The sequence below is a fragment of the Coenobita brevimanus genome, chromosome 8 (genome assembly GCF_032717465.1).
Source record: "Coenobita brevimanus isolate Jiangsu-jjx chromosome 8, ASM3271746v2, whole genome shotgun sequence".
Classification (NCBI taxonomy): Eukaryota; Metazoa; Arthropoda; class Malacostraca; order Decapoda; family Coenobitidae; genus Coenobita; species Coenobita brevimanus.
The window spans coordinates 34,028,768-34,051,267 of NC_136961.1; the positions used below are offsets into that span (position 1 = coordinate 34,028,768).

At 41.6% G+C, this 22,500-nt stretch overlaps 2 protein-coding genes across 2 annotated transcripts in view; both read right to left on the minus strand.

Annotated features, from left to right (window-relative positions):
- LOC145407423 (uncharacterized) overlaps positions 1–22,500 on the minus strand; it is a 583,744-nt gene that overhangs the window by 146,559 nt on the left and 414,685 nt on the right. The gene's annotated exons all lie outside the window — the stretch shown is intronic.
- LOC145406073 (uncharacterized) overlaps positions 1–22,500 on the minus strand; it is a gene marked incomplete at its 5' end in the record, with an annotated part of 204,237 nt that overhangs the window by 126,471 nt on the left and 55,266 nt on the right. Inside the window, 2 exons of the mRNA XM_080277262.1 lie at positions 3,826–3,925; positions 14,592–14,772. Of these exons, the coding sequence (XP_080133388.1) occupies positions 3,826–3,925; positions 14,592–14,772 (281 nt within the window). The remainder of the gene's footprint in view (positions 1–3,825; positions 3,926–14,591; positions 14,773–22,500) is intronic.

The window sequence follows — 22,500 nt, forward strand, 5'->3', positions numbered from 1 at the left end:
CCAAGGAGCTACAACAGGCCTTAAACTCGTCTAATTTATTCTGAACTAAGACCCACAGTCCCAGAAAGTCATTCAAATTATTATTTTTCTGGTGCCACGCGATTATATTCAGCCTGCCTGAGAATTTTCAAACTGGAAATGATTGATTTTAGCCCCATTAAATTCTTCAAAGACTGGTCTTTCTTAAGCTCAATAAACCGATAGTTGGCAATAATAGTAAAGTAGATGTGCAGTTTCTTTCTGTGCATTCAGTAACAACACGGAACTGCATAATCAGTCCTGTGATATGTATGCCAATTTCTTTTAAATGCATGTGCCCACAGTCCACTATTTCTGAGCTTTCTCTATTATTGGAAGGGCGACTGATCCCCCCCCCCCTAAGATTCTCAGTAAGGGTCATGCTCCCCAAACACCCCATTACGGATGAGAGTCCAATATACTACACAATATGCTAAGGTATCAAAGCCATAGCTGCCCTCCTTTCACTATTTCGTATGTTGTTAACCCCTACGCACCAGTTGACATGTATTGGCGTCAAGACTTTGGGCACGGAGCAACGCTGGTTGAGGTGTATAGCCACAAGCATCTTCCCGCCACCTTTTGAACCCGCGACCATTTTCTATGACAACCATAGGGTAGGTAGGTAACCTAGATACCTTGCAGACTCGCGGTTCAGACAGTACACGGCACATAAAGTGGAGAGTGATGTCTTCCTCTTCCTCCTTGTCCGATTCCGCTCCCCCATGCGCGGGACTGATTGCATCATTGACCCAGTGAAAGTTCTGCCCTTACTACCAGGGAAAGGGCTCAGTGACTGAGCAGGTATGTGGGAAACTGAAAATAGTAAACAGGTATGCACAAGTATTTTTCCTATGCATGAATGAAATGTATAAGTTATATCTAGTAAGTGTTATTATATAAGCGTTTTATAATAAGTTTTAAAAGTGCAATGCAGTAGTTGTTACTGATTGTGGTTATTTGTGAAACAATTCTTGGAAACACCTTGAGTAACCCTATCTGAACATGAAAGTCAGGAGTGCATGGGCGAAAAAGAAAATGACCTGGTTGGCCATAACTAAACTTTTTTCCCTTGTTACTCAGAAAGTAATGGTGAATATGAAAGAATAAGCATATTTGTAATATGAAGTACAAAAAATATAAGTTGTGTATAACATTACTAAAATATTCATGATGCCCTTGATTAGTACAAATTAGTCACAGTTTTAGTATAATTACCTCATACTCAACCATACTGCATGAAACAGCCAGAGCATATACTTCTCAAAGTGCAGTTACCCGTAATTGCAATGTCAAGTGCAAATATAAGTGCCATAGTAGACAGAATTTCTTATAATTGGTGCTAGAAATGAGTACAGAAAATCAAAGGCCTATTCTTTTCCCACGCACCTAAGGGAAATAGTGGCGCTATGAAACAGGTGGGAAACCCTATGGGGAACCACATGAACAGGGTGATGACCCGTCCTTATGATGGTGAGTAAGAAGTCGAAGACTGAGTGGAAAATTTCAATTTCCTAAAAGAAAGGCCGGACAGTGTCTTAATCACCACTTCAGTCAGTTCTGCCAACTCTGTCAGGCGAGTCCAAGGTCACTGCCAGTGGCACGCGCTTGGAAACAGGCAACCAAAACATGGAAAACCAGTCATCTTTAACTTATCCTTACCAATCGGTGGGATCATCGGGAGACAAGGGAATACTTTCATTTCAAATGGGAAGAGTTGATGTGTCTTTTGTATTTTTAATATTTTCTCTAGGTACATTGAAGTTATGTCAGGAGTGATTCAAGGAGTTCTTTCGCCATTGCTGTTTGTTTTGGTTATGGATTATGTTATGAGAAAGGTTGTAAGGAGAACAGGTGCAGGAATTAACTGGAAAGAAAATAAGACGCTGATGGATTTGGACTATGCTGATGATATTGTACTGATTTGCGGAAGTATTTACGAGATGCAGAGGGTGTTTGATTGTCTGGTGGAGGAAGGAGAAAAAGTGGGATTGGTAATAAATTGTGGAAAGACTGAAATTATTAATATGAACGTGAAGAACCAAATCGATTGTGTAATTGGGAATAATGTGGTGAAGAATGTAGAAAACTTTTAATATCTGGGAACGATTGTATCATCTAATGGATCATTAAACAATGAAATTGAGGAGAGGATTAGACAGGCTTGGCATGCTGTTGGAAAGCTGAAATGTGTTTGGGATAATAATATGCTTTCGGTACATACTAAAGTGAAAATTTACAAGTCCATTGTTAGACCAATTTTAATTTATGGGCATGAGTCATGGTACAGCACAATTGCAACAGATCAGAAAGTATTAGGATTTGAGAATAACATACTGAGAAGGATTCTTGGGATAAAGTGGCAAGACAGAGTTACAAATGAAAGAGTAAGGGATATTACGAGAGTGGAACCAGTTAATGAATATGTGAGACTGTCTCGCTGGAAGTGGCTGGGGCACATATACAGAAAAGAAGGCAGTTTAATACAGGATGTGCCAGAGTGGACTGCTAGAGGAAGAAGAGGTAGAGGTAGGCCGAGGGAAACCTGGTTGAGGACAAAGAAATGAGAAACAGGAGAGGAATGTTGGTAGGACCTGAAGGAGATGACAAGAGACAAATGTTGGTGGAGAGAGTTCATCGAGGCCCTATGTTTCCCATGGGGTGCCACAGGAAACGATTGATTGATTGATTGACTATAGTTTGGCAGATATTAGGGTTTGAAGTAAGGGTATTTTTTTCCAAAATCATGGAAATCCACCAGAGGGAGGAGTGCGCGATGTAGGGGTTAAGTCGGAAGGGAGGGAAGTCTGGCCCAATAAATATCATGTCTGGAAAAGTGTATATAGAAGAAGACATTCGGAGTAATGATATAAATTAAACTGAGAAATTTCATTTATTTATTCAAATCTTTCTCCTATTTCTGATAGTTTTTATTTTGGCAACAAGACTGACTCTACAAGAATCACTTGGGAGGATCATGGTCCCCAAGTTTCACAGTAGGGAAGAGAGTCCACTGTGCAGCTTTAACTAATATACAAAAGCCATATCTGCTGTCCCTTTTCACTACTTCTGTTTTTGTTTGTTTGTTTGTTTTTTTTGAGGGGGCTGACCCCCCCACCTGAAAACAATGGTAGAAAATGTAAGTAGCGCAAAACATTATTAAAGAACCACATAAACTTAATTTAGAAGTTTCATTAAAGTCCATTGGCTCACTTTCCCCTATTTTTCATTGTTTTTACTTCCGGGATGGGCACTGACCCCCAGAGAATCATTAGGGGGGTCACATTTCCCAAACACGGCATTATGGAGGAATGTTCAATATACAACATGAACTAAGATAGGAAAGCCATATCTGCACTCTTGTCACTATTTCTGAGATTTTTAAATTTAGTGAGGAGTGGGGGGGGGGCCATACCCCTTTCGGTCGTGGTTTCAAATTTGTATATAGTGGAAAATTTCCCAAGTTACCAGTCAAACTCACCCGGGAAGTTTGTTTCAAATCCATCAAACAGTCTACGAAAATTACACACACACACACACACACACACACACACACACACACACACACACACACACACACACACACACACACACACACACACACACACACACACAGCCTAAATCCTGGTAATGGTATAAGGCGTATTGCCACAAATTATACCATCCTGCATCGCAGGATTGATAAAATGTAGGTCACTGGGCTGCTGAAGTTAATAGCCTTTAGACATAGATAGAATGAGTTACTGACTGATTGATTGACTGACTGAAACCGAGAACATAGTGTATGACACAAATCTGGGTACATACACTTCGCTGACGGCTGGGATGAGAGGACTGTTTTTATTAGCCAGGATGGCCACTTGGTACACGAAGTAGGAGCTCCGGGCCAGATAGAAGTCGCACCTTCCTGATTCATGAAAACAACCTCAAGTTAATGGTACTCCCTTAAGGCAGAGGATTTTTTTGTATTTACTTTACTGTTTGTACCTCCAAGCATTTTTCTTCAGCTTAGGGGAAACGTTTAAAAATGGACTGGTTAAATATGGCCTTTACGTATCGCCTTGATTTACTTCTTTATTATTAGAAACCCTACGTAACTTCAACAGATTCTTCTGGTGACAGCATGAGTAATATGGAAGAAATACGTCATCGCAGTGAAGATTTCGATAAACGTATAGCGGACACAGATGAACTCACAGCAAACCAAAACAAACACGTTTGTATTTCACTTGACCTGCATTGTGCCTGAAACCGTCTGAAAGAGGTAAAGAAATGGGCGTGGTAAGGAAAGAAATGTGCGGGATTGGTAGGATGGCTGGTGAGCGATAGGGCTGCGGTGAGAAGATATACCTTGTTAAAATAGGTGTTGTAGGATTACGGGCTTCAGTGCAATGACAATTTCTTCAAAGTATCTTCCAGTAATAAAAGTGTCAGGAGAAAATTAATAAGGGTTCGATGCAAGATAAAAATGAATATATATTAACTATTTGGATAACAGGAGAGAAAGGCTGGAAGGTAAGACGTGGTTTAAACATGTACGTAAATAATTATAGGCTGAAAAGTGGAAATGTTTTGTGATGTACGAGAATAATCATTATCTTATTCTTCACGCCAGATTGGTGGTGGTCTTAAAAATATATTTGTTTTATGAAGAGATTTTTCATAACTTTAAGTAAGATTTTTCGCACCGAACTATTAATCCCTGTAATTAAAAAGGGGTCTTGTAAGCTACTTATTAATCACAAGGTGGAAACAGGAATAAAATGCAAGAGATGTCACCATGTTGAAGGGATTATAGTTTACCTTGCAACTACTGTAGGTAAACTCAAACTTACCATATACCATACAGGGTGTTCGTAATATCCTTGAGTGGTTTTAAATATTTATATAACCAAAATCATTAAGGATAGAATGATGCGTTTTTTATTTATATATTTATTTATTTATTTATCTTTGCATAATATGAAGTACAAAACAGAGTTTTCTTATATGAGTTACAAAAGTTCAATGTGGAGTTTAGTTCATTGGAGTTTACTGGAGTTTAGATGTGCCCATATTGCTCAATGAGAAGTTCCCAGGCAGATGGATTGGGCGTGATGGGCCGATATCGTGACCATCTCGGTCTCCTGCTGTTACCCCCTTAGATTTCTTCCCCTGGGGCTATGTAAAAGGTGAAGTCTACAAATCACCTGTTCCAAACAGCGACATCCTTCGTGAACGGACAAGTGAAGCCATACATAAGGTCACCGGTGATATGAGGGGGTCACATGGAGAGAAATCGATCGTCGATTGGATGTGCTGAGCGCCACAAAAGGAGCCCACAGTGAACTTTGCAACTCATATAACAAAACGCCATTTTGTGCTCCATATTACGAAAAATAAAAGCATCAATCTATCCCCAAAGGTTTTGATTAAAAAATATATAAAACCACTCAAGGACTTTACGAACACCCCGTGTAACTAAAACACACTCAGAGAGAGCATACCCCCGCTAATGCCATTGCCAATAAAGAGGATCCGGATTTGGATCCGTGGATATAGGATCCAGAACCGGATCCGCTCCAAAATTTTATCAATTCTTTCTTGTAGCATGGCCTACCTTTCCACAAAATTTCATTGAACTTTAACTGAGAAATTTTGGAGATACTGTGCGACATTCTCCGGAACCGGATCCGTATTCGCCCGCAAATTTAACAAAATCTTCCTTGGCTCATGACCCACCCTTCCACAAAATTTCATCGAAATCCTTTCAAACTTTCTGAGTCATCAAGAACCCAGATCCATGGTTATAGAATCCAGATCCGCTCCAAAATTTAATCAATTCTTTCTTGGTCGATGGCTCACCTTTCTGCAAACTTTCATTGAAATTCATTGAGAACTTTTGGAGATACTGTGCGGGATACTCCGGGTCTGGGTCCAGATCCGACCTAAACTATAATAATTTCTTCCTTGGCCCAGGGCTCCCCTTCCACAAAAGTTCATCAAAATTCTTTTATAACTTTTTGAGTTATCCTTCTAACAGACAGACAGATAGGCATACAAACCAAAGCTGGGTAAAACATAACCTTCTTGGAGGAGGTAACAAATACTTGTGAATAATGTGGCATAACTTACGCTTGCATCATGTCATACGTTTGCAATTTTTCAGCTCTAAAATAGCTTCGGTTCGTTTCCAGACCCTTTCGAGGGGCCGACCCTAGAAGCGTTTCTGTCACTGTCTTACTGAGGAACTTATTTTTTTACTGTCAGACTTCAGGGAGGCCAGCCATACATGAAACACATGATGTACTTCCGTGGGACTTGTTCCCTGGCATGAGGTTACGTGAGTTTTCAGATTTACAGAATCTGGTGCTAATTTTTTGGGAATGTGTGGAGGAGGTTGAAATCCGATTAGACAGCTTCAGTGGCGTGTCTACGTCCCTCAGTTATTTTTGTGACATAAAGTACGGCGCTAAAATCGGATTCAGCCAGTGAAGGTTTATATCCAAGAGATGGTTGGGTTTTATTGCTCACGTAATGCCACTCAGGGATGAGTGAGGCTGGTCACTCTCATCTTAGATGTCAGGACCAACTTGCCTAGCCCCGGACTCCTATGCTCCTCATGGGGCAACGTAGGATTGGATAATGAATGGATGGATATATATATATATATATATATATATATATATATATATATATATATATATATATATATATATATATATATAAGTATATACATTTCTCCTACGTGCCTGGTTACCGCCAAGCAACTGCGTCTTCTACAAGTCTGCGTGATGTCAAGCGTTCCTGAAATTTTATTATTTTTGTGTTTTTCTTAGGGTCTTTTAAAGATGGCCACCGAATCCACTGCTTCTCTATCATACTACAAGGGGTACCCTGCGTTGCCTGGGTAAAATCCTGAAATTGTGCATTAACTGGGACCCTTGATATCCACTCCTTGTTGGTGAAGACCCACGGATTCCCATTTAATCATTGGGCTCATTTCCCAAGGGTTATATTCTCCATGGACCTATTATGTCACTATCCACCCACCCACCAACCCTGCCCACCCATCCCACCAATCCAACTACACATCCGACCCGCTGTAGCTAATAATATGGTCACAGTCGTAAAAAATTCAACGGTAAGTGGCTACCATCTTTCCATCATGTTGACTTGAGTATTTCTCATTAATTATAATCTTGACCATCAGAGCAGCCCCTTCAGCTTATGTAATGTACAGGTTTAAAGCGTTTAAATTCGTCGTACGAAGTTACACCTGTCAGAGCCGTTAAAAGAGTGCTATATGCATCCCTCTTGATTTCCATAGAGAACAGACAGATAGGCAGACAAACTCTCTCTCTCTCTCTCTCTCTCTCTCTCTCTCTGCAGAGACACTCCACGGAAATGCCCCGCCGCATTTACCATGTATAGTATGATACAAGTGCTCATGGGCCCTTCGGGCCCCACGCACTTGCTCCTGAGGAGGGCTCTCGCTTTTATGTGCTGTTCTACTGTAACGTTGTCACTTGGATTTTTTGCAGCTAACCAATTGATCGTGTTATTTGCAGCTTCGGGAATGGAACCCAAGTTGTCTGAACGCAAGTCCGAAGTACACACACAGACACAAGGATACTGCTACAGTTTATTTTAGTTCTACCTCTGGGCAAAAAATTCTATGGAGATCCTATGGCGGGCTTCTGAAGCAGTGTTTTTTGGTCAAAATTTATCGCTCATTATATATAGTAAAAGTTTTTCAATCGTGATGGGGCCAAGTTTTTTTTTACATCAGCGATTTTTTTTGCGATTTTTGTGCCAATTTTGTTGCGATTTGAATGTGTAGAGTCGGCTGCCCAAAACAAACGCACACACACACACACACACACACACACACACACACACACGGCTAGTGCTATAGTATATTAGATGGACGTGAGTCGATTAACAACATTTTTGGTAACCGGAGGCCGATTGAACCCGTTTTTTACGCATTCTGTACGTTAGTGAATTGTAGGTACAGCCGTCCACACTGCCGCGAGGTACACCACAGAGCGGTGGCAACGCTGGGGAGACATAGTAAAGAAGCAAGTGAAACGCTTCGAAACCCTCCCCCCGACTGAAGCACAGGTGCGCGCTGTTGCTATGTTACCGAGGCGATGTGTATGATCGACGTTAGCTACCTTTCATTCGTAAGCAGCATGAACCACCACGACTGAATATTTGTATTGAATGACCTCTTACATCACTCGTAACTCGTACGATATGTGGATTATGCCTCCCATTCCCATCTCTCCCTCCCACCAGTGACTGCATCGAATGAAGTTCGAAAACTTGAGGTTCCGGATTACCGTCTTGGCCAGCGTTGCCAACGTTCTGTGATGTACCTCGCGGCAGTGTGGACGGCTGTACACTCATGATTACTAATCTCTGACCAGGGACGCGTGGCGGGCAGTGTTATGACCACACACGAGCCACGCATTGGAACACAGCCTCCGCACTAGTGGGCGGGGCAAAGAACTGACAGGTGATCTGAAGCGAACTACTCCTCGTATCATTGATATTACCATATGCTTATGGTTTCTCCTCCATAATATAATAATCTGTGTTTATTGACAGGGTCCGACATTTCTTCAATCAGTCTGCAATTCAGAAGTTCCCAAGAAGTAAAAAAACATGTGCCACTATAAATTATTTGGGTATTGGCATCACATATACCGTAATAATTATTTATGAATTAACGGCATTAACTGGTACACATTTTGACCAGAGGGGACATGCAGCTAAGACGTCGCGTAGGAATAGGGCAACCATTCCCACTGGATGGCAACGGCATAGATATAAATAAGATTAGATGCCGCATCGCCCATTCTTCAGTACAGCGGCTATGCGTCTTTACGGCCGCCATGTTGGAGCGGTCAAGCATGTAATAGTGGGGCTTTTTTTAGAGCGAATTCAGACTATGAAAATGAATGTTGTTGTGGTGGAGGTAGTGACGGTGGTTATTGTTGTGGTGGTGGTGATGATGGTTATTGTAGTGGTAGTGATGGTTGTTGCCGTGGTGGTGGTGCTGGTGATGGTGGTTTTTGTTGTTGTTGTGTTGGTGGTTTTTGTTGTGGTTGTGGTGGTGGTGGCTATTTTGTTCTAGTTGTTGGTGGTGGTTGTGTTAATTGTGGTTGTTGTTGTGTTAGTGGTGGCTGTTGTGGTGGTGGTTGTTGTTGTGGTGGTGGTGATTGTTGTGATGGTGGTTTTAATCGTGGCTGTTGTGGTGGTGATTGTGGTTGTTGTTGCTGTTGTGGTGGTTGTGGTGGTGGTGGAGGTGGATGTTGTAGTTGTTGTGGTTTTGGTTGTTGTGGTGGTCATTGTTGTGATGATGGTTATAGTTGTTGCTGCTGTTGTTGTGGTAGTGGTGGTTGTGGTGATGGTTGTAGTGGTGGTGGTGGTTGTTGTGGTGATGTTTTTTATGGTTGTTGTCGTTGTTGCTGTTGTTCTTGTGGTGGTGGTGGTTGTGGTTGTGTTGGTTGTTGTTATGGTGGTGGTTATAGTTGTGGTGATTGTTGTTGTGGTGGTTGTTGTTGTGGTGGTTGTTGTGGTGGTTGTTGTGGTGGTTGTTGTTGTTGTGGTGGTTGTTGTTGTGGTGGTGGTTACTGTTGTTGTTGTTGTTGTTGTGGTCGTTGCTGTGGTGGTTATTGTGGTTGTTGTTGTGATGGTGGTTGTTGTCTTGATGGTGGTTGTTGTGATGGTGATTGTTGTCTTGATGGTGGTTGTTGTGATGGTGGTGGTTGTTTTTGTGGTTGTTGTTGTGGTGGTGGTTATTGTTGCGGTTACTGTGGTGGTGGTGGTGGTGGTAGTGGTGGTGGTGGTAGTGGTGGTGGTGGTGGTGGTGGTGGTGGTGGTTGTTGTAGAGGTTTTTGTTGTGATGGTTGTTGTTGTGGTGGTGGTGGTTGTAGTGATGGTCGGTGTTGTGGTGGTGGTGGTTTTTGTGGTTGTTGTTGTGGTGGTGGTTATTGTTGTGATGATTGTGGTTGATGTGCTGGTGGTTGTGGTGGTGATGGTGGTTGTTGTTGTGATGGTGGTGGTGGTTGTTGTGATGGTGGTGGTGGTTGTTGTGATGGTGGTGGTTGTTTTTGTGATGGTGGTGATTGTTGTTGTGGTGGTGATTATTGTTACGGTGGTGGATGTGGATGTTGTTGCTGTTGTGGTGGTGGTGGTGGTTGTGGTGGTGGATGTGGTACTGGTGGTAGTGGTTGTTGTTGTTGTTGTTGTTGTAGTGGTGGTGGTGGTGGTGGTTGTTGTGGTGGCTGTTATGGTGGTGGTTGTTGTGGTGGCTGTTATGGTGGTGGCTGTTGTTGTGGTTCCTGGTTCATCTGAAACGTGAACTCGGTGGACTGCAGGCTTATATTTCCCTTCTGCAACCCACCATCCTCCTTTCGGAGGATAGAAAAGCAGCTGAGGGACGTTTGCATAACCAGACAATTGAGCCGCTCGTGCTATCGGTGTCACCATTGATATAGGCCTATTCCGACGCTTTCTACACCCAAAAGCAGCACAATGCTGTTGCATTTCTAGGTAAATAGTGGTCAGCTTTGATCATCGTCAGGAACACGACATCGTCTGCCTCGACCGTTCCAAGATGGCTGCCGCGCATATGCATCTAAAGTAGTGTCATGTGGCATCTAGGCTTATTTATATCTATGGGCAACGAGGCCTGTTATTACTAGAGAAAAACATTCAGTTCAAAGGAGTAGTAATAGTAAATTTCTGTCAATGATATAAGTATTATAAAGCATTCTTAGAATAAGTCTCCTGAATGCCGGCTGCTGTGGCAATCGTGGATAACACCTACTAACATCTCGGTTAAAGGCTCGCCTCAAGAAATAGGTCAGAAAATAATAAACGGATCAATAAAACAGTGTATGAAATTCAAATATCACGCACTCATTACAGACTAAAAGTAACAGCTATGACCAAATTTGTCTATTTCTGACCATGCATATATTACTTGAGAAAGTAATATAATATGTGAAACAAAAGTGCTTTAGTGATGCTTAGAAAATTGTTCATTGAAGCACTAAACCTTTCTGAAACGATGGCGGAGTGTGTCTGTGTAGCCTTAGCCTGGCCACGACTTTGGCTAACTCTCTGGTCAGAGATTAGTGATCACGAGTGTACATTGATTCAAATATTGTTGCGCTGTAGTGCACCGTTTCGGCTAATCTCAGGTTACAAACAGATAAACAGAATGGGAATTTTAGTAGCATATAAATTTGCCTAGTTTTCCAGCTTACTCTGCTAATATTGCTTCGACCGTGTTTCTTAGAATTTCATCATCAATTTCCTGTAGCATCGTGTGTGAAGAATCTGTTTTATGCCAACCACTTTGTACAAAACGGAGCAAGAGATTAGTTCCTGGAACTGACAAGTGATTCATTTCTCGAGAGACATTTGGAGAGAGGGGTCTGACACTCTCTGGATGGGACTAAGACGTCACACTTATCATGAATTGGTTATTTAGGTGTTTCTGACATTCCAGTCCACATCCCTTTTCAGGGGCACGGACAGGTAAGATTCAAGGAGACTAGAGCCACAGCTTCTTTGCCAGTGACAAAGTGCACTCTTAAAATCTCTCTCTCTCTCTCTCTCTCTCTCTCTCTCTCTCTCTCTCTCTCTCATTTTCTGTTCATCTATCTATCTCGACTAATAATCAGCAAGGGGTGTGGGGCCCCTTTTTTTTTTTTTTTTTCTAGAGGCCTGCCCCATAATTGTCTGTGCACGCCACTACATGATGCCATTTGTTTACATTCCTGATCATAATATTGCAACGATGTAATTGATTCTGCGTGGAAGATAACATCTCTTTGTACCAGTGTTATGACCCAAACACTGGTAACCCACTGGCAGTAGAAATTCAGTTACTCCCGTACAATTGAGTTTACTTTTTTTTTTTTTTTTCGTAGTTTTACGTGTAAGCACCTCGTCTCTGTTTCAGTCACCTGGGCCGTTAATATTTCATATTTAACATACTCATTCGAGCAACGTTGCTTTCTCCGCCTCTTCAAAGAGAAATGTGGATGAGGATAATGTCATGGATGTTATGGTATTTGTCCTAGAGCCAAAAAAGAGTATAGTTTGGAAGCCACTGTTTAGGACATGTAGATACCTCCTTTAACCTACTCAGTCCAATGACCAATAGACATTTATATTAAGATTATTTAGTTAAACTCTGAAAGCGAAGGAATTAAGATTACACCTGTTCCTTCCGGTTCCGAACAATTCTTCCAAGTTGAATTAAATCTGCTGGGTATGGCAAAAATGGAAAAATAATCCATCACTGGAGGGTAGTGGTTAACGAGTGCCCAGAAAAATAAAGTCGTGGTGGAACATAGTATATGTGGCTAGGAGCTTTGTGTACTATGGGTCACAAAAGTATCGGTGTACGATATGCGTGAAACATTTTGAACCACAGAAAGAATGTCACTGAAATATTAGTGTCTGACCTATCACATGTTGGTAGCCCTGATGTCGGGAGGTGTCATATATCGCCAACTAGCAATATCCTCTTGCAAACATATAGCAAATGTATTGTTTATATAAACAGACATTGTTCATACACAATGAGACGTTGGTAAACATCGGAAGTCGTTCGAATGTTTTCGGCAGGCATCAGACCCTCTGTGCACCGATTCTTTTGTGACCCATAGTACATAATATTTGGACATAGTGATCGCATGATGAATGAAACACTAATATTCTAAGCATATGCCAGGAAGTACTCATAAAAACATAAGATCTAGAGCGAAATGGAGAGCGTGAAGAATGGAGGAGTACACGAGGGAGGGCGGCTTGGACAAAAAGAAGTGTTGATTTGCTACTGAATGGTTAAAAGTACTTTTGGTATAACTCACATAATTATATAAAATTTGCGATTCTGCACATGGGAACAGAAAAGCAGAATGAAATGATAGAGTAAATGACAGATGGACGGAATACATCACCAAAGCAACACTTTCCTTAGTGTACTCACAGCAGACACGGTGCACATGCTTGTTAGTCAAACTTGAGAGTATTTCTAGCAGTGATTGTAGCCACTTTTCACTGAGGTGTCTTTCGTAAGTCGACATAAAGAGAGATTAGCGGTAGCCACTGAGTAGTATATAAAACGTCAATATATATTGAATGGGGAAACCTCTTCAGTACAATAATGTGTTTTAGTATTTTCATATTCCTCGCTATTGACAACATATTCAGCTTCGCAGGGAGCTCAAGTGGCCGAGGGAGCATCGAAGAATATATTTAATGGCTGCAGTTCAAGAAAAAAATATGGGTATTACCGTTTTAGGTAACACTATCAAGATAATACAGAAATCATCGGCCTGAAGTGGTTAATAGAAAAATTTTCCTTTGGAATGCGGCATTAATATTAGTGAAAATGTCCAGCAATGAGCAAAAGTTGCTTACAAATCTCCCCCGATTGTGGCATTGGAAGGTGTTGAATAAACTTTTTTTTGTGTGATAGCAATTTTCGCCACACACAAAAAGAAGTAAGAATACTCCATCGTTTTGGGGGAATGAGAAATATGAAAGCTTGGATGCAATACTGGGAATGGGTCGTCGGGGATCTTTTGGGCCCTCATATATTATGTTGATAAGTAAGATTTGCCATTTAGGTAGTGCTGGAGTATTTCTAACGTTTCTCGAATATTCTTTCATGTCGTGCCAGAGTTGCCAGTTAGCCTGGTGTTTGTGAGTGGAGATATTTTGTAAGTTTTGTGATCATTTTCTCCATTTTATTTATGTGATTTTTTTGTTAATTTATGTAATTTTAGCTCAGTTTGTATGCTAAAAAATTTAGGGTGCTATTTAAGAAAACTCTGGCATGTTTTGGATGTCTGAGATTTGGTACCTGTAGCTGCTAGAGTACACTAGAAACTTCAAGAGTAGTGCAAGGCTATATAAGGATGGGGAGGAGACAGAGCAGCTTCAATTACTTTCAGTTCAGTTTGAGTGTAATTCAGTGTCAGTGCAGCCAGTGAAGATTGTATATCTCCGGTACTTGTGAAAACAGTGAAATGTTGGCAAGCATTAAGTGTAATTGCAGTTACTGAAGACTGTATAGCTCCAATACTTGTGAAAATAGTGAAGTGAAGTTGGCAAGCATTAAGTGTCCCGGTAATTATTTGGAAAATAAAGACAAAGATCTTAAGTAGCCAGTGTGTATTGACGAAGCCTGAACTGTTTATGTGTACTGTACACCGAAAGGCTAATCATAGAAAGAATCACTGGGCAACGTCCTTCCTATACTGTACTACTGGTGTTGAAGCCTGTGGCAGTGTTGAACAGGGACATAAGAATTATTTGTTGTGAGGACAACTCAGTCTGCTAGTGTGAGGAACGGAGAGACGGTAGTTGCTTTGTGAAACTACCAATGAAACGAAGATTCACACGTGAAGTAGCAGACACTTGAAAGCATGTGAAAGGTTATGGGAATTATGAAATGGTGCAGGATACACATCAGAAAAACTGAGTTATCTAGCCGGTGGCGAGGGAAGCATAACATATGGATTCACCTGCACTCCTGTTGACACATTTCCTCTTACCAGTGCGAGAGAAGTCAGCTCCCATCATATTTCTAAAGTGAGTGTCGATGTCGAAGAGTATATGAGTGCCGGACCTGACCAAAGTATTCATCCTGGCCGGCATATCACTGATGGCGTTGTAAACCACACGTTTGGTGTCCAGCAGGTCACCCAGCTCACGAAACACACCTGACTTCGCACTCTGAAAAAGCATATAGACTCAGGGGAAATTGCTTGCCTAAAATTTCACCAGTCTTGCCTCTCATTCTTTTACTGCTAGAGAATATTGATAAGAGATTTGTTATTATTCCCTACAAACACATGGTTTTTTTATTATGATGCGTCGTGGAGGAAAGTGACAGACAAGTAAGCACAATGCATTGGTAATATTTTTTTTTTTATGTGAGGAAGAAGGAACCAAAGGCCATGAGCCTGTAATAACAGTTCCCTCCAAGAGAAAAACAAAATACAGAAGTGAGCCAAATTCAAGATCCAATAACTTCGAGATGCCTGGACACACTGCGTTTGAAAGACTGGAGATCATAGGAAGCAGGAAATACAGACAGAGGGAGACAGTTCCAGAGATGACCTGTTGCATAAATGAAGGACTGGGAGTAATGGTTAACTCTTGCATTAGAGAGTTGGACAGAAAAGGGATGAGAGTTTGCTGCTAGACCGGTGCTACGCACCCGTCATAGAGGTGGAGCAGTTCAGGGGAGCAGTGACCATTGAAGTAGCGATAGAAAAGAGATAAAGATCCAACAGTGCGGTTAAGAGACAGAGGTTGAAGGGAGTCAGTAAGAGGAGAAGAGTTATTGAGACGAAAAACCTTTGACTCCACCCTATTGAGAAGAGTTGTATGTGGGGAACCTCCCCACACAGGAGAGTTGTACTCCACACAGGGGCGGATAAAATCCCTGTATTGAGTCATCAATTGTGCAGGGGCAAAGAAGTAATGGAGACGGCTTAGCACACCTAATCTCTTGGAAGCAGATTTTACAAGAAATGTAATATGATCTTTACAAGATAAGTCCCAAGTAAATGAAACCCCAAGCATGTTCAAGGATGATGCAGGATTAAGCTGAATCTTATTAAACATTAGTGGGTATACCTGTGGAAGATTTTGTCGGGTTGATAGGTGTAAGAACTGAGTCTTAGATGCATTTAAAACAACCATATTATTTTTACCCCAGTCGAAGATACGAGCCAAGTCAGACATTAGGTGTGCCATAGCCTGAACCCTTGTTTGTTGAAGTAACTGCTGAGATAGGCGTTGCAGGAACCGAATGGAAAGGTGAAGGGTGGAGTCATCAGCGTATAAGTGGATAGGGTTAGATGTACAGCCTAGAAGGTCACTGATGAATAAAAGGAAGAGAGTTGGTGATAGGACAGAGCCCTGAGGAACACCACTGTTGATAGATCTCGAAGAACGATGGCCATCTACAATAGCGGCTATAGAACGACCGGAAAGGAAGCTAGCGATGTAGGCACAGATAAAAGGATAGAAACCGTAAGAGGGCAGTTTGGAAATTAAAGAATTATGCCAGACTCGATCAAAAGCCTTTGAGATGTCAAGTGCAATGGCAAAGCTTTCGCCAAAGACCCGAAAGGAGGATGACCAGGAGTGTGAAAGGAAGGTGAGAAGATCGCCAGTGGAGCATCCCTGATGGAATCCGTACTGACGATCAGAAAGAAGGTTGTAATAGGAAAGATGCCTTAAAAATTTTCTATTAAATAATGACTCAAAAACTTTTAAAATACAGGATGCTAAAGCAATTGGACGATAGTTAGAGGGTTGGGAATGGTCACCCTTCTTTGGAACTGGCTAAATGAGAGCAAACTTCTAGCAAGAAGGAAAGGTACAAGTTGACAGACAAAGGCGAAAGAGTTTACCTAGGCAGGGTGTAAGCAGAGAAGCACAGTTCTTGAGAACAACAGGAGAGACTCCATGAGGCCCATATGCCTTGTTAGTACTGAGGCCAGTGATGGCATAAAATACATCAGCTGAAGAAATTTTAATGTCAGCCATGAGGAAGTCGGAGGGGGGAAGTGAGGGAGGAACAGCACCAGAATCATCTAAGATGGAATTGGAGGAGAAAGTCTGAGTGAAGAGATCTGCTTTATCAGTAAAAGAAATAGCTACAGAACCATCACAGTAGAAAAAAGGAGGGAAGGATGATGAGGTAAGGGTGTTAGAAAGGTTTTTGGCAAGGTGCCAGAAGGAGCGGGAAGAATTCGAATTGGAGAGTTGAGAGCATTTAGTACGGATGAAATTATTTTTAGCAGAGCGAAGAACAGACTTAGCACGATTCCGGGCAGAAACATAAAGAGGATGTGATTCAGGGGTGGGTTGGCTCCATTACCTTATGTAGGCCCTCTCCTTGTAGCGGACGGCATTAGAACGAGTGTGATTAAACCATGGCTTTCTTGCGTTAGTCAAAGGATACCAGAAAGAAATGTATGCTTTCATCCCCAAAAGAATAACCTCTGTAATGTGTAAGGCACACTCAGATGGCTCCCGGCCATGAAAGCAATAATCATTCCAGGGAAAATCAAAGAAGTACTGCCTGAGGCCCTTACAATCCACAGCTCCAAAGTGCCATTGGCAACGTTTCTTTGGAGGGTCCACAGGCTGTACTGGAGTGATAGGACAGGTTAAGGTGATAAGGTTGTGATCGGAGGAGCCCAACGGAGAGAAAAGATTAACAGCATAAGCAGAAGGATTAGTTGTAAGGAAAAGGTCAGGTATGTTGGAGCTCTCTCCAAGGCGGTCTGGGGTACGGGTAGGGTGCTGTACAAGCTGCTCTAGGTCATTAAGGACAGAAAAGGTGTAGGCTTGTTCACCAGGTGGATCAGTGAAAGGAGAGGAGAGCCAAAAGTGGTAGTGAACATTGAAATCTCCTAAAATGGAGTTTTCAGAGAAAGGAGTAATGGATAGAATGTGTTCTATCGTAGAAGTAAGGTAGTCGATGAATTTTTGATAGTCAGTAGAATTAGGGGATAAGTAAACAGCACAGATGTATTTAGTCAGAGAATGACAGGAAAGTCGAAGCCAGAGTGTAGAAAATTCAGAAGAATCGAGTTCTGGAACACGAGAGCAAGATAAGTCGTTGCGTATCTATCCACAACATCCACCTTTGGCTTTGAAATGAATATAGAGAAAATAGGAGGATACAGAAAAAGGGTTTGCTCCCAGTTGCCTCAGACAGCTGAGTCTCAGTTAGAAAGAGAAGGTGAGGTTTAGAGGAGGAGAGGTGGTGCTCCACAGAGCGAAAATTAGAGGAAAGGCCGCGAATGTTGCAGAAATGAAGAAGAAGTGAGTCAGACAGTGGTTCCAGGCAGCTTAAGTCGTCACCAGGAGAGAGGCGGAAGATGGCGACATTTATGGCCCTCCCCCGCTGGGGAGTCCGAGGCTGAGTGTTCAGTAGCTATGATTTTTTTTTTTGAATTTTGGAAAAGGAAGTGTAGTGTGTACTGTGTATGTAGTTTGGTGTAGATAGAGAAATTTGTATTGGAGAACATGCTGGCCTACTCTCTGTGTTACTGAGACACTGAAAAAGCTCAGCAAAGGGGGATGGTCAGGAACTAGTCCTGAGGGCTGATGAAACGGGAGCTCCAGCTCTCCCTGTCATCAGGTGTCCATCCACCTAGGGAGTACTGCCCTGCTCGACTGGTGCTATAGTCTACTTCGCCCTGTGTGCTCTTGTGCCACAGTTTCTGTTCACCTCCAGAGTGTTGTATCTGACTGAATAGACGACGCAGACAGGATATGACACGGAAGGAGTCCTATTACTTAGTGATGAGCCAGTATTGCAAGGCTTTCCTAGAATACACAAGGAATACGTTTTGATCACATTGATACTCCTCCTGTCTAGAAGAGCTTCGAACGACCAAAGACAGGTTTTTGTTCAGTGTGAAACTCTGGTTACAAATGCCTTTCAATGAGAGGCAGCTGTAGAGAGTGAAGAGAAAACATGTCTCAGGAGTTCGAATGCAGGATATCACGTTTTACTTTCCATATTTTACAACAGGACTCCACCTTCTTCACTCAGTAAATTAATCACAACAATGAAAAGACAAAATTTAGCAAATGAATGTCACTTTTGTTCTTGCTGCGACCTCACTGTATTAACTTATGAAGTCTCTGCAGCAGTTTGAAAGTTATGTAATAATGCACCTAATCCCTCCTGTTCAACTCCTCTAGGAACTGAACAATATCATCCGGATAAAACATATATTTCTTGAACTGAATGGGTGAACTTCATTTGTAGCTCATTTCATAGCGTATCCAGTGTTTTGATGTGAGTTTTTCTTTGGGGAGGAAGGAGGAGGAGGGGCTAATTACACTGAAAGGTGACGGTGTCCAGTAGCGAGTCGTATACATTGTTGATGTGTAGCGTCAAAGAAAACTGTTTTCTGTATTTTTTCCCATGAACGGAGTGAAACTGTTTAATATTGTAGTTGCCTCCACAATTTACGTATTCTGTTACAGTTAATGTCAGACGATTTTATTCATGAAGACTGTGACAGAGTGTGTTAATGCGGTAACCATGGGCACTTGAACGATCAGATAACTCTAGTGTTCTATTCAGTCTAACACCTGGAATATCAGTGACGTGGATGCAATCACAAGAAACAGAGGGTGGTAACTGGAGATATGTGTTATTCACGGCGTTGACGCAGGCAAAAGTTGGCAACTGATACCACTCCTGTGAAAAACAAGGCTAATACAATAGCCGCAAACTATCTCTAACAGCGAAAAGAGTTTATTTGTAAGACACTGGTACAAGTTTTGTCATCAGCAAGCTTATAATAAATTTAGAGCCGAATTTTTTTAGGTTTCCAGCCTTAAAAACTTGATGCATCCCATTTCAGGAAACTTGGGCATATTGGACTGAAAACAATGAGATGTATAGGCAGTGGGAAATGCTGGCAGAGGAAGGGAGTTCTGAGCTGACCAGTTATGTACATGAAAAACTGGGAGTTCTGATTGACTCTTGCATTAAAGAGTTGGACAGAAAGGGGTCAGGGTACGTAGCTAGACCGAACCTGTGTGCCCACCATATGTGTCGGGAAGGAATAAAAGAACCGGGTTCACAACAACACCTGCTGACATGATATGATATAGGGAGTATCTGTCAATCTATCCATCTATTGCCAGACGCCTTATCCCGTAAGGGGTGTCTACAAACAAATCTCCTTCATGTCGCCCTGTCCCCCGCCATTTCACTACCCTGCTCCCAGCTCACCCCCCCCCTCTCATATACTGCATCCCTCCATCTCATCCTTGGCCACCCCCTCCCTCTGTCCCCATTCCACCTCACTCATATACACTCTCCTCGTCAGTCTCTCGCTCTCCATCCTCCCCACATGGCTAGACTACCTCAATGTGTTTCTCCTAACGCTTCCTATCACATCCACATCCACATCACAACGCTCCTTCACTTCCTCATTTGCCGGTCTGTCTCTCCATAGGGAGTATCGATGACCTAAGTTATGGCTATATTACTCGTAATTATACAGTTCGAGTTTGTGGCACCTAAGTACTTCCAACACCCCGCCTCACCATTCTGTATAACCCTTCACACCTCAGACCCCTTTCCTATACTGTTACAAAAAAAAAAAAAAGAAAAAAAGAAACTCGCTTCAGGACCACCTGGTTGTAGTGCATAGAAGAGTCGTAGGAAATGCTTCCTAAACATTGACTCAACTGAAAACCATTATGTAAATCCAGCTGGGGGAATTATAAGGAAGACCATTTAAGCCTTTCTGACCATCCATAGTCCAAGCTGTACAATAATAAATCATGGAATCAGTGCTGACATAGCATTCTTAACTGAATATAATGGCAAAAATCATGGATCGAATCTACTAACTGAAGTTGTGGGAAATCCTGTAAATTGTAGTATCATTACACCCGAGGGTTGTAATGATAATATACTCTATAGAATTAACAGTCAGTTCATGAAAATTTGGCACGAATATTTTGGGTAAATATTGCAAATGATCTTTTTCCGTCTTCTTCCTCTTCTTCCCTTTTTTAAAATTCCTTAGTGTGAAATCAAGATTTTATAATTTTATAAAAGTAAAATCACGAACACCACACTGAATCATCCAAACCATGAGGGCATTTTTTTGTCTCATATATCAGTCTTAAACAGATTTGTTTGAATCTATGATAAAACTACCACTTTCAACAGAGAATTTTCACAAAATGTACCAGACCTATATTATCATTAGCTGATAAAGTTGTAATTAGAGAAAACGATATTGAAAGTTTACAGAATTTTAACTTAAATTGTTGCAGTTACATTGACACTAATATCAATGATTTTTATGTAATTTGTGTGATACACGTATCTTGAAGTTCTGAGAAATTTAATATAATAATAAAACAATATTGTTAAATTTGTAGTGCAAAAAATTAATTAACACTTGAAAGTTTTGATGTCCTTCAAGGCATATCGTTATAATGATCTGAAATTAGTAACAGTAAAAAAAAAAATGCATTCAAAATTGATATCATTACTGCAATGCTCTCTCTCTCTCTCTCTCTCTGACCTGTCAGTCAAATCTCTGACATTTCCAGTTGAAGATGTACTTTCGGAGATAATCCCAAGTCTTTGCATAATATGGCACCTGCCCACGATTCTCCTCCTGCATGAGATCTAAGGAATTTATTATGAGAGATTTCATGGCGAAAGACGATGATGAGTATTCGCGTTGATTTTGTTAGTTAGCGAGTCGGCCTAGTTAAGAAATCATTAAAAAAAATATAAATGTGTTAAGTGACAGGCTGAATGGTTGGGAGAATCAGGCTGGTATGTTGCGTACTATGGTTGAACATTTAGAGGAAGTGGAAGCCGAAATGTTAAGTAGACAACTTGGAGGCTAGGATAGTTAAGGTTGAGACCAGGCTGGGTGAAATGATGGCTTCCAGCCAGTCGATGGAGGGTGCAAGACTTAGATAAATAGCACTGATAAGAGTGTATCTATTAGGCATAGGCTTCAGACTGAAGAGAGAAACTTACAGTATACTTTACACAGAAGTCGCCCAACATATTACCATTATAACGGAACTTGAACCCACGACTCTCAGGTGAGAGCCAGGCAGCAAACCACTATGCCACGACCAGGTAAAAGTTATATAACATTGTCACAGGCTTGTATAATGTCCCTCCGTCCCCTACTGTGGGCCTGAAGAGGATGAAACAACCCCATGGCACTTGGAGGAGAGACTTTGGTTACAAGATTCCGACTATGCGAGATTACTTTTATTTGGTGGGATGCAAGCAGACAGTTCAGCAGTGACCACTGAAGTAACAACAGAAAAGAAAAATGTAACGGTGTGGGGAAGAGACAGAGCTTGAAGGAAGCCAATAAGAGAAGGAGAGTTAATGAGACGAAAAGCCTTTGACTACATCTTCCTGAGTAGAGCTGGATAAGGGGAGCCTCCACATACTTGACAGTCGTAGCCTATATAAGGGAGAATAAAACCGGTGTACAAAGTCAGCTTGTGCAAGGGTAGAGAACTCCTGGAGTCAGCTTAGCGCAACCAATCTCTAGGAAGCAGATTTTACAGGAGAGGTTATATGATCTCTCCAAGTCCCGAGAGAATGAAACACCAAGTATGTTCAAAGATGATGTAGTATTGAGTTGGATATGGTTAAAAATTAGAGGGTGCTCTTGTGGAAGATTTTGTCGGGTGGATTGATGTAAGAAATGAGTTTTTGATGCATTAAAAACAAGATTACTTTTACCCCAATCAGATATATGACCCAAGTTAGATATTACGTGTGCCATAACCTCGTCCCTTGTTTGTTTAAGTAACTGCTGAGATGGATGCTGTGGGAAGAGAATGGAAAGGTGAAGGGTGGAATCATCAGCGTATGAGTGGATAGGGTTAGATGTTCAGATTAGAAGGTCAGTG